Below are 13,420 nucleotides of genomic sequence, written 5' to 3' on the forward strand. Positions count from 1 at the left end.
AAGCGAAAATGGCAGGGCTGGGCGAGGGCCCGGGACAGCGGGGGTCTTAGCTTTGCACCCCCAACACCCCTCCTGCTGGGAGAAGCAGCGGGTTGCTCGCGGACGATGCGGCCACGGCTGCTCCCCAGTGCGTCCTCGGCCCCGGTACCCGCTCCCGCCCCTCTTCTCTGCCGGATCCATCCCACCCAGAGGAGTTGATGCTGCTGTCGCTGCCGCCGCTGCTGAAACCGCGGCTGATGGATGCCAGGAAGTGCCGCATTGCTTAGCGTCCCCGCCTCCGGGTTTGCTGGTAGGAGCCGTCTGCTCTTTCTTCTCTCTTGCTCTGGGGTTTTATAGAAAAGGTAGGGACATTTTGTTTTTGGTCTCCGCTCCTCTCTTCCAGTGTCTCACCCCACCTAGTATTTGTAATGTATGTCCCCAGAACGAATCCCCAGCCCCCCGGGGCAAGTCCGTTGAAATAAAGGGCCAGAGAAAGGCAGAAGTTGGGGTGGGGGTGGGGGTGGAGAAAGCCAACGCTGGTGCCAACGCCACCAAAAACCCTTCTGGTACCTTATGAGATCGCGGGTGTATCTAAGAGGGGCGGAGGGAAAGTGCGCTATATACAGAGAGTCTCCACCTAATCGGATCATAATAATTTTAAATAAAATCCCACAAATATCTTTTACAAATAGATTCTTTGAATAAGCAGAAGGAGAAATAAGCTCCTTCCTCCCCACCCTTTCTCTTTATGTCTTTTTCTTTCTGTCAAAGACGCTTTCCCCGCCTGAAGCTCAGCGCTGAAGAGCCACCTTATTATTAATCAGAATCTCCGTCGTTATCCTTGGCTGGAGCATCCTTCGGTAGGGACCGCAGAAGCATCAAAGTACTGCGGCTGAGATGTGCGTGGGGGTTGTTTTTGTTCCATCTTCGGAGAGAAGAGGACAGTACCAAGATCAGCACCACTCGTGCTGGGTGCGATCAGGGGTGTTTTGTTAGGGAAGTGAAAGGACAAGAAGAGGAGTGCTGGGACGGCCAAAGGTCCACATCTCTAAAGGAAAGGGAAGAGGGAACCAAAGTGGGGGCGTTTTTTTAAGGGAGTGGGAAGAGAAGTTTATATCCTTCATTAAAAAAAAAAAAAAAAGCTGTGGGAAAGCGGGAGCAACAGGGTACTTGATTGGACACAAAGACAAATCATTTCCTGTAAAGAAGAGGAAGCAGGCATCTTCGAGGTCTGGAGGCCACAGTGTGGTGGTGGCAAGGGCCAGGTTTGTTGTGGGACAGTCAGCAGGAAGAAGGGAAGGCTCTGGAACAAGCAGAACAATGACTCATTTACAAGCTGGGCTGTCTCCCGAGACCCTGGAGAAAGCTCGCCTGGAGCTCAACGAGAACCCAGACACACTGCACCAGGACATCCAGGAGGTGAGGGACATGGTCATCACCAGGCCGGACATTGGCTTTCTGCGCACCGATGATGCCTTCATCTTACGCTTCTTGCGGGCCAGGAAGTTTCATCACTTTGAGGCCTTCCGTCTCCTGGCCCAATACTTTGAGTACCGGCAGCAGAACCTGGACATGTTTAAAAGCTTCAAGGCCACTGACCCTGGTATCAAGCAGGCACTGAAGGATGGCTTCCCTGGGGGCCTGGCCAATCTGGACCACTATGGCAGGAAGATCCTAGTCCTTTTTGCTGCCAACTGGGATCAGAGCAGGTAAATCCTAAATCCCAACTCATACTAGGGATTCTTTTATGCTCCCATTTTCCAGAATTTACCCTGAGTGGTATCATATCTTTACAGCTTTGATGCTCAGATTTGGCTGGGGGAAAAAAAAAAAGAGAAACTGGAGTTAAAGCATACGTTTTTTGGTGGGCACTTGGGGTAATGGGAGGAGGACATTTTTTTCACCTTTGAAACTTACTTCACAAGCACCCAGTTTCTACTGCAGCTTTAAGTACTTCCTGAACCCTATTATTGTACTGCAATCTAAATCATTTAACGTCTAAATAAATATGCTAAATTTTCCACCTCCTGAATAACTTTAATGTCCTATGGAGAAATTAGTGTGAGAATGGAGATATTCTCCTCCTTCCTTCAAAATAAATTATTAAACTAGATTCATCATCATCATTAATATCATCATCATCATCATTATTATCAACATCACCGTCATCTTCATTATCATTATCATCACCATCATCTCTGTCTTTAGTATTGAGGTTTTCTTTTTTAAGGATAGCCTGGAGTTTAACCAAGATCAAGTACTTTTATTGCTTGGGAACTTTTCTGCTTGGTGACATGCATGTGAAGGAATAATATGATGTGTGTCACTTCAATGAACAGGCAGAGTTGTATTCTCTGTTTCTGAGCATGCCTTCCGACTGAGATAAAGGCTGACAGATGTGCTTGTTCTACACTTGTCACTAATCTAAAGAAGGTGTTTCCTGACTGATGTGATTTTTCATCTTCTGGAAGGAAGTGGAAAATATTCAGATATGTCCATTGGTTGACTTTTTGAGCTCTCTTGCTTTTAAATGGAGAAGTCATATTTTTATTTTATCTACATTATCATAGAAAAAGGCAGAGTGACTCTTCTACCTCCTCAATCAGAATTCTTTTCTCAGACTGAAAATATAAGAAATTATAAATCTGGTGTATAAGGTAGTTTCAGTTAAGTTCAAAGTTAATGTATTTCATGGAACTTAATCATGTTTATCAAAACTATGAATCATAAGAATCTGGTTGTTAAAATATTGGTGTATTTTTAGGTCTGTGAATGGTGACTTTTGATGGTTAGTTTAAAACATTCCTGGTGCAGTCGTAAAATACTTTTCCAGTAACGGAAATCTTATAGCTAGATCTCTCAGTCTTGGGATCTTAGAAGGTAAATTAATATTTTTGACAGGTTTTTACCCTTTAATTGGTTACCTTTCCTCTGCAATTTTAGGTTGAGTTTACTCTGATTATTTTTTAGGTAAATATAAAGACAAACTACTACCTGAAGAATCCTAATATCATAAAGCTAAGAAATTCGCAGGGTTAGCCATTGAGGGGGAATGGAGTCCTGCTACTTAATTTGGTTAGTTATAGAAATCATATTCTTTTAAAAAGATTTCATTTACTTATTTATTCTTAGAGAGCAGGGAAGGGAGGGAGAAAGAGAGAGAGAGAAACATCAACATGTGAAAGAAACATTGATCAGAAACCTCTTGCATGACCCCAACTGGGGACCTAAACCACAACCCAGGCATGTGCCCTGACCTGGAATAGAACTGGTGACCTTTTGGCTTGCTGGACAATGCCCACTGAGCTACACCAGTCAGGGCAGAAATCATATTCTACTTTTTATCAGGTAGCAAAGTTTAAAGGACCATGAAATGCCAACTTTGACCACAGTGTTTCCTTAACTTTTTTTTTTTCCATCTGGAAAATACATTGTAGGCTTATGCAAACCAATGATTGTGTATATCAAAATTGAAAACTTTTATCCAAGAAAGAAGCTAATATTCCATTTGTCAGTTATATTGGAACATTGTTTATTAAGCTACAGTTAAGTGGGAGCTGTGGAAATCTTACGTTTAAATATGTCTCAAAGTCTGAAAAGTATCATTAGGGAGGTGAATTGCATTCAGGGAGATGTACATTCACATTAGACCTATTTTAATTTATTTTATAAGTGAACTAATATTCCCACTGATTTATAAATCAAATTAAGATGAAAATCCCATATATATGGGAAGTTGATTATTCCAGATTACTAAAGAAACTATGTTTTTGTTGTCTATTTCATACTTTCATATAAAGGGTAGGTCACTAGTAATCAAAATATACCTCCCTGGAAATCTACAGTGGGAGAAGATTTATTAATTGGTGTATAGCACTATTTTTAAATTAAATCTACATCAATTTTTTAAACATTAATATTTTGTACATGTGAAATTAAAAATGAGAAGCAGTGTCCTATAAAAATTCCTTATCAGGTTCTATAGGCTAATAATTGTGGATTCTATTTCTGTAGATGGAATAGAGCAGAGATAATCATGAAGTTATAGCACATCAAGGTCAAAAGGTATACAAGTTGTTTAGAGCTTGACTAAAATTTAGTTGTTTTCTCCTTCCATATATATATATTTTTAAGTTATTTCTTCTCCTTGCCTGCCCCGCATCCCAGACCTACCTATACCTAATACTAGTGGATAAACAGGTCTATCCTCTTGCATCCTCTGTAAACCATTATCATGCGGATGTATGCGTAAGAACTGCCCTAAAACCTGCAGGACAGCTGGCTTTCTGGCAGTACCAGGGTACAAATAGCCCTTCCCCTACCTTTGGCCTGAGTCCCCTTTCTTCCACTCAGCATCATTAAATCTTATATGATTAGATGACTACAGAAATTTCTACAGTCTTCCCTAGATGTTTACCTTACTATTGCTTTGTTAGGTGTATAGCCACGTGTCAAATTTTCTCATTCCTCACCTGTTCTATGAGTTGGGTGTTCTCACTTTCCTGCTCTGATCCTGTTATCCCAAACAACCTGGGTCTCTTGAGAAGATTGCACAACTGAACATAATTCTGTCCACCTTACTTGAGTTGTTCAGTGAATTAGCTGGCTTTCAACAACTTTTTTTTAAAAAAAGTAACATTGTTTAAAAAAAAATAGGTGGGAATATCCACAATTACAAAGGGAAATTCCAGAAATGAGGTAGAAAATATTCCCTCCTTGATTTGGAAATCAGGTGATTTCCAAATTCCTGAAGGGAAGAAAGATTTTTAAAATAAGTTTTAGAAAACTTTGTAAAGATGTCTGAAATAATTGATCTGTATATTACCAAAAAGATGAAGCCTTATATTATTATCTTTATAAGAGCACCCAAACTAGAGTTAATGCTCAATAGATACTGTTGAGTTGAATTAAGTAATATATTTTTAAAAAGAATTCTAAGTAAGAAGTTGTCTACTGCATACTTTCTCCTATATTAAATTTGTAGGACAGTTTTCTGTGCTCCTCAAGAAGCTGGAAATAGTAAATGTGTGTGAGATGGTGACTATAATAAAAGTGTCTCTACTGCAATGTAATGCAGGTCAATTTCAGGTTCTTGAACTGGACCATTTCCAAAGCCTTTACAAAAAGGCGTAGAATCTTCAGGCAGACTAAAGTAAAATAATATTTACAGTAGACCCACTTTCTAATAAATCTTACAAAATGAAACACTGAAATGTCAAAATGACTTTCTGTTTGGTTTGTGGTTCTTTTTTGAAAGAGTTGAACAGGCTTAGATGACTTATTACATTTCTTGAGCATGCTATCCTTGGGAAATATTCATACAATTTTGTCTTCTTTTAGATTATCTAACATAGTTTCTGAAACCAAGAGTAAATTCTACAAACTTAAAAACAATTGGATTGTTTCACTGCATCACCAGGATGCAGTAGCCCTCCACGCATTATATGCTGTATTTCTTTCATGAGTGATAGTGCCCTGCTTACGACTCACTCAGCAGATATGTTCACATTTTCACCCGATTTTAACAACAGAATGTGAGGATAATGTACCATGAAGCTAGAAGTGATTATACTACCTTAAGAAAAGGAAGTTTGGAATAAAAGTAGATCATGATCTACACCCTAGGGCATGACAGCAGGTATCTGAGTAGTTGAAATTTACTGACTTATATACTTGTTGGGAATATTCATGAGCAAATTGTGTCACCTGGAATATAATGATGACATGTATTCTAATGGTTGGTCTGTAATTTTTTAGTTAGCCTGCAAGTCGTATTTTACCTCATTAGACTTTTATAGTTTTCTATACTTTAGTATAGCAAACAATCATTTATCTGGAATCTGGTTAATAACCATTAGAAAACAACTAAATACAGCTAAACTAAAATGATTCTTGATATAGCAGCAATTCAGAAAGCACTGATCAACTTGCAGCTCTGTTGGGCTTGTCATAATGGACATTGATTATCACTTAGAGTATTGAAGCTCTGGAAAGGGTAGAAGGCTGACTGGTCAGACACTGCTATGATCCCGAAACATCCTGTTATCTGCCGAAAAAACATATTATTGTCAGTTTGTTTATTTTGTGTGGCTTTTTCATAAAAAGAAAATATACAAATGGTTAGCTATTTGCAGCTTCAGATTGAATTATGATTATGTTTTCATTTATGAAAGTAATGTGGCCAGGCTCCAGATTGAAAGAAGCTTTATGATGGTGATAAACTAAAATTTAAAAAGTAACCATAGACGATACAGATAATTTTTTGGCCTGATTTTTCAAGACCTCTTGGCTCAATTTATTAAAATATTTAAATATTTCTCAACTTTTTGCTTCATGGTGTCATGTATCATGACAGGGACAGGAATTTTTATCTTCAAAATCCTGGAGACATTGCTTTGCTGTATTATGGGTGAGTTTTGAGATTAGCTCAAAACTAGTAACTGCAGAGCTTCATATTGATTGCTTTCTTTTAGGGATGCTCTTTTAATAACTACTCTGAAAACTAAAGCTTATTCAACTCTATACCCTTGGTTCACACCACGGAAAATGGGAAAGAAAAAAATTGTCCTGAAAAATGTTAGTGGAATATTGGAATAAGTCTCTGGAAAAAAAGAAAAAGGACATTCTCTAAAAACTAAGGAAATTATGTAGCGATTAGTAAAATAATTTTGAAGTAACAGCAAAGACCAAGAGGGCTAACCTTCAATAGGAAGTTGATTGGCTCTAAACCAAACCAAGCATGTTTCAAATATGCAAATTTAAACAAAGTTAAAGAGAAGAAAAGCATTTGGGGTTACTACAGTGTACTGAAAATATACCTCAAAATAAATGTTTAAAGATATTTTAAAACATGAGCCAAGTTAATAAAATAATAAATTATACTCAGTAAATTAATACATTACCTCCATTCTGGGAAAAAGTTTGAGTACAGGTACATATATTTCATTAACATAGTAAGTGATACTCTTGACATCAAGGTAAGGATGTCCCTGTATGTTGGGTCCTGATAACTTCAAGGAGTGAATAGTACTCAATTCAAGTCAATTTTTTAAAAAGTACATTTTAGTCAAACATTTGCTACATATATAGGAATTTATTAGTTGCTGGAGGCAAAAAAACACACTTAATAGATTCTTTTTATTATCAAGGGATATACAACCTCTCTGGAAAGAAAAAACATGAAAATCTTCATAACTACCACAGAGGCACAAAGCAGTTAAGTATTTCACCCTTAACCAATGAATTGGTCAAACTTTGTTTGCATATAGACAGTTAGCAACATAAATCTAGAAAAAAATATAATTATATCAAAAAGCAAGCTCTGCTCATTAAAAAAAAATCATCTGTGGTTTAGAAAGTCTTGCTAAACATCAGAATATAGACAATTAGGCACAGAAAAGTAAGTTGCTAAAATAAATCTTCTGAAGGGAAAGACTTTACTAAGCAGACATTTGCTTAGAGTATTCTTCCCTGAAAAGAAGAGGTGCCTTTCTGCTGTGTTTGTTTATTTCCAGCACAATTCTCTTTTATTTTATTTTGGTGGCAGAAGTGCACACTTTAAAATCCTTTTTTTCAAGGAAAGACATTCTGTTCTCTAGATGTTTTATTTCCAACAAAACATCTTTCTCTTTTTCTCACTCACTTACACTTCCATAGCAGTTAAATTAAAGTAAGACCAAGACAGATAATCTTCTATGCTTAATGATACAAACCAGACACATGAATATTTCAGAGTTCATATTTTCCCCAGAGTTTGTAGACTTAGCTTCTTCTTATCCAAGTTCTTTTGAATGTCTTGTTGCTTTTCCTCCACCAAAGCCCCCAGTTGGGGCCAGGCTGGAATGTGTCCTGGTATCTGGCCCAGCACCATGTTGGTATTGACTTTCTGATCTATCTCCTGACATACATAATGCCATTGAGACATGAAAAAGGAGGCCATATATTCATCAAACTGTTCCAGGTAGGAGACACCATAGGGAGTGGAGAGAACTGTGGTGTCAGGAAAAGGCTGCTTCTCATCTAGGCTCTCATTTTACTCCCATGGTGATTCTGGGCATATTGTTAAAATTCTCTGAGACCTTGCTTCTTGATCTCTATTATTCTCTGAGACCTCATCTGTGTCCTCATTTCCAAAATAATGGGATCAAAGCCAGCACTGAAACTTTGGGCTTGTTTTGAGATTAAGATAATGCATTGGAGATTCCTTTGGAAATCTTAAACTATTACTCAGATAGAAATATTATTATTATTCCCCTCAGTAATATAAACCATGTAGATGGGTTCAACTTTGGCACTAATGATACCTTGAGGCGTTAATAACGGTAATTCTCCTTCTTTGTCTCTCCCTTAGCACCTTTCTAACAGGACCTGGCTTAATGAAAACTGATGGGTGGGGGCAGCCTTAATGAAGAATTTAATAATGGCTGATTGATTTAGTGACAAAGGGAAATTGCTTGCTGCTGTGCTGTTCAGTGTGATGCCAAGATGCCAGTTTTTCCATCAGACTGAAAGAAAAGGTTGGAAAGTAGGAAGGAAAGGACCTGTTTGTGATTTAGGTTGCTCTTTGCACTGACTGCAAGCTGTGGCAGAGACTGAGATGCTGTGAAACCCAGAATTGAAGCACAGGACAGGTAGCCACCCAGACGTTTCATGTCGGGAGGCAGGAAAAGAAGCTTCCCTGCTCATGATTGTACAAGTAGTAAACAGGAGAAATGGGTGTCAAGGTCTTCTCCACCTAGTTTGTATGCATTATAGTAGCTTTGATCTCTTTCAAGAGCATAGGCTGGTCTCCCAGTTTTAAAATCCTTTAACTGATGTTTTTATTTCTTCTTCCTACATGCTACTTTTCATCCTCCCCAAGTTGGTTTCAGATTCAGGCTCTACATAATGCTATTCTGGGAAGCACAGTCAGGAGTCAAGAGCTGCATACATGTGTTAGTTTGCCGTCCATGGCTTTTTTCTGGCATATAAGAAAAGAATAGCATTGGTGGAGCTCCTACAAATTGGGGTATAAACCCCAAGCAGGAACATGTGGATTACTTATTGTACTGACACTTCATAAGTTGTAATAATAAAATAATTTCAAAGAGTAGAATTATAGTAGGATTTCTGAAGAGATAAAATTCATAAAATGCTTTTTTTTTTGGAAGATATTTTACAAACTTTAGCAAGATCTCTTTTAATAATGTTCTGCTTAGGAATGGCCTTCTGAGTTGCTAGTGGTAGTATGTGACATGTTTGACAACAGAGGACTGGAGTGTCAAGAGGGGTTTTGACTTGCCCTTTGAGTTTACTAAGCTAAGATGTTTTTATGTTTCTTTTCCTAAATTTATACATTTATATGATTTATATAAATACCATTTACTTTTTGGGGGGGGTAAGATATTAAATTTTAAAACTTAGATTTACTCTTGAAAACTTTGCAAACCTTTATTTATTGCTGACCCTGGAATTTGCCTTATTTTAGTTCCTTTGGAATAATAATAGGCAAATAAATTTTCTCTTGATTTGGACAGTTTTATAGAACCATATTAAAAGTGTGTTACCTAAAAGAAATTGCCTCTTATTTTCACCCCTTACTAGTGTCACTATGTATTTTTTCTATGTACAATGCATCATCCTTTTAAAACTTATTTCAGATTCAACATTTACTTCATGTTATTTTGGTATTAATTATATTTGGTATTTTTATATGTAACAAGCATGGTTGCAATGAGGGAAAATTTCTAAATTGGGCTTAATTTTTAATTTTCTTTACCATGATACTATTATAAACTTCAGAAATTAGAATGAACATTTTTTAGAGGAGGGTCTGCATTTTAACCAGAAATATAGCTTTCTTGCTTCAACTCCCCAGTTTGTGTAGTTTTATAGGCTTTTTCTTTTAACATTGTGGTTGGTCATTAAGTTTAAAAAGGAGATAGGCCCTTTCCAGAGTGGCTTAGTTGGTTGGGCATCATCCTACAGAGTGAAGAGTTATGGGTTCGATTTCTGGTCAGGGCATATGCCTGGGTTGTGGGCCAGGTCCCCGGTTGGGGTGTGTGCAAGAGGCAACCAATCAATGTTTCTCTCACACATTCTTGTTTCTCTCCCTCTCTTTCTCCCTCCCTTTCCTTCTCTCTAAAAATAAATAGATAAAACATTTCTATAAATAAAATAAAAAGGAGATAGGTCACCAACAAAGTAACAGATAAAGATATTCAGCCACACATATTTCACAGATTTAAGGGCAAATACATAATAGAGTTCTACAACAAGTTTTATTATCTTATATATTTAGAAAGTATTTTAGGATGCCATATTCTTAGGACTATAAATAGCTTATACACCATCCAGAGTTTTAATAAGAACCCATTGAACCTTGCCTTTTACAATAGTAATAAGTGATTTAAAGATTATCATTAAGTTTTAAAATAAAATATAATGACAAATATTCTTCAGTTCTGATTATACCATACCAAGTATGTCCAGGGTCACACAGCTAATGAGGAGCAGGGAAGAAATTCACCTTGAAATCTTCTGACATCATACTCTATGCTTGTTTAACACTGAGATCCGAGAGATATCCTATTCCATATTACTGTACTAATTTTGCAAATAAGGAAATGAGGCCCAGAGAAAGTGAGAAGTCACCTGAACTTCTATTGTTAATTATTTCTTCCTTTCTGTACTACAATGCTTTATCCATTTGCCTCCAAATGTTTTTAGAAGTAAAAAATAGGACTAATTCTTCATATGTACTCACTGTCTCATACCGTGAGTGAGCATTAATAGTGGAAGTCAGCCCATCACTTCCACTAAATACCAGTGATTTCCACTTCTAATCCCCCACCTTCCTCAACCCACCTCTGTCTGAGGTCAAGTTTTTTTTTCTGTAGCTTTTATTGAATGTCTACATGTAAATGTTGAGGAGGAAAAAAGAACTTGAAATGCACGGTGCTCAAAAATTGAAATGGTTAATATATTCCATAATTTTGCTGATTCTCTTTAAAATGCTGGAATTCTTGTCTTAGTATAATTATCTCATTTTTCTCTCAGCTCTGGCTGCATTATGCCCTTTGCTTTCTTGAATTTAAGATCTGTATGCTTTTGATTCTGAAAATTTTCAACCTTGAGTTTAGGATAAACCTTTTCAGGTACCTAATTGCTATTAACCAGGTGCACTACATATTTCTTGAAACAGTGGGTTCTATTCCAAACTCTTCATTTTCAGCCATCCACAACCGTATCTTCTTTTTGAATTATATTATTTATTCAGATTCTGAAATAAGAATCTGTGTCATCTTTTACTATTCACTCAATCTTACTCCCCGCATCTAATTATCTAATTTTCATGGGTTTACTTCTAAAATACTTCTCAAATTTGGCTTCCTATTTGTATCCTTGCTTCCACTGCCTTTGTCAAGGTAGTGTCTTAATTCACACTAGTGTCTTTGCACTCTGGTTTAGTCCATTTTACAAGAACAACGTAAACAGCATTTATTGAATTTTTATAATGTGCCAGGCACAGTGCTAAGGTGTAAGTTGGAGAAAGACAAAGACTCAACCCTTGTTCAGAAGGCCTGCATTGTGATAGACAGGTAAATTTCCCCCTTTGTACTCATTGTTCTTCCTTTCTTTCCATCTATATAGCTTTTCTTATTTCTTTTCTTTTATCTCCATGATAGAAACTTAATAAAAGTAATTAAAATCTGTTGATACTTTTATCCATAGCATATACTGTTCTTGTTTATTGATGAATCTCCTCAAATTTATTCTGAAATTTTTCAATTATGTTGATATGAAATGTCTATTACTTAGAGCATTCCTGAGCTATTTCAAAGTACCATGCCTAATTTTTAGAGAAGTTGAAATGAGAGTTTAAAAAATGATAGAAGGCCTAGAGACAAAGTAAATGGTTGTGAAATATGAAGAAAACTGCAGTATTTTCCAAAGCATTTTAGTTTGTTTCGATAGAATACATGTTAAATTCTAATATTTCCCTTGAGTGCTGCAAATCAAGTTCCTCTTAAAAGAATATTTTTAAACAAAATCATCTTAAAATTCTATAGGTATTTTCAGAGGGGGTTTAATGTGCTAAAAACTTTCTATAGTTTCTACAGAAGTGGTTCTCGGATTTAATGATGACTTTTCTGTTGTTAATAGATACACATTGGTGGATATTTTGCGTGCAATCTTGCTGTCTTTAGAAGCCATGATTGAAGATCCTGAGCTTCAAGTGAATGGATTTGTTTTGATCATAGACTGGAGTAACTTCACCTTCAAGCAAGCCTCTAAGCTTACACCCAGCATGCTGCGGTTGGCTATTGAAGGCCTTCAGGTAAAGATTTGCCAATTACCCACATTCCTCGTCTCCCATGTTTACTTATCTAATCTGTTAGAATAACAAAGTATCTTACTTGAGGAATAAAAACAATTTTTTATATAGTTTTCAAACATATACATTGAAACACTAACTAGACTAAGGATTTTAGAAGAAAAATTGTGAACATGGGCCTTTTAATAAATGAAACTTTGTAATACGTGGTGCAGACCCTCACTATGCCTACACATAAATATGAATGCTGACCTGAAATTTTTATCTTGATAATCAGAACAAGCAACATCTTTTGGATTTTAATTATTAACTATTTAGGTTTGTTTTTGTTTCTTTTTCCTTTTCTGTGCATATTAAAGTTAAGTAGTTAAAGGTTTGCTTCCTTATTTTATTTAACCTGATGAACTTGGGATATGATGGGCAATATCTTCATGTTGCCTAAAAAAACTGTTGGAAAGTCAATATGTTTTTGATCTCTGAGCTATGGAATTCCTGTTTTGAATTACTTTTCTAGATTAATTATATATATATTTTTTCCTTTTTCTTTTGGTGGAAGGGTTATCACTAGAATTTATACAAGAATGGTGCATCTTCCAGTGAATGACATTTAACTGATTGGGAGTTGTAAAATGGAACTCAGTCATTATTTAGTGGTGTGTCATAATTAGTTGATGGCTGATTAGGTGCTAAAAATGAGCCACTTCCTTAGGTGGCAGGACACCTTAACCAAATTGAACTCATAGTTTGAGGTTTTTGTTTTTTGTCTTGCCTCTGGAGTAAAGAAGACACTCTGATCCTTTTTCTCTGCATAGGCTTTTTTCTGATGCAGGTTTCTTGACTTGATTTTGGTGAGTCACCCTTGCTCCGGTCTTTTTTTGAACAACACTTTTTTTTTAACTCCACAGAGAGAGTTAATAAGGTTGGGAGAGGACATAGAATAATGCGTATTTGGAAATGTGTATAACATGAGCAATGTGCCCTGTTGCCAGCAGTGTATAAAGTGTTTTTTATTTTGTAAAAAATATCAGTTATGCCAACCATGCTACTTAAAACAGGATGGTAACCTAGCTTTTTAGAATTGTAATCACTATTTAACCTGTGCCTTCTCTTTACACTAGAGGTAGA

General features: G+C 36.6%; 1 protein-coding gene across 1 annotated transcript in view; it reads left to right on the forward strand.

Moving 5' to 3' along the window:
* Positions 1-789: 789 nt before the first annotated feature.
* CLVS2 (clavesin 2) overlaps positions 790-13,420 on the forward strand; it is a 59,112-nt gene continuing 46,481 nt past the window's right edge. Inside the window, exons 1-2 of the mRNA XM_090280634.1 lie at positions 790-1,688; positions 12,124-12,298. Coding sequence (XP_090136760.1) covers positions 1,300-1,688; positions 12,124-12,298 — 564 coding nt within the window. The 5' untranslated portion in view covers positions 790-1,299. The remainder of the gene's footprint in view (positions 1,689-12,123; positions 12,299-13,420) is intronic.

Source organism: Furipterus horrens, unplaced genomic scaffold (genome assembly GCF_987537825.1).
Source record: "Furipterus horrens unplaced genomic scaffold, mFurHor1.1.pri manual_scaffold_6, whole genome shotgun sequence".
Classification (NCBI taxonomy): Eukaryota; Metazoa; Chordata; class Mammalia; order Chiroptera; family Furipteridae; genus Furipterus; species Furipterus horrens.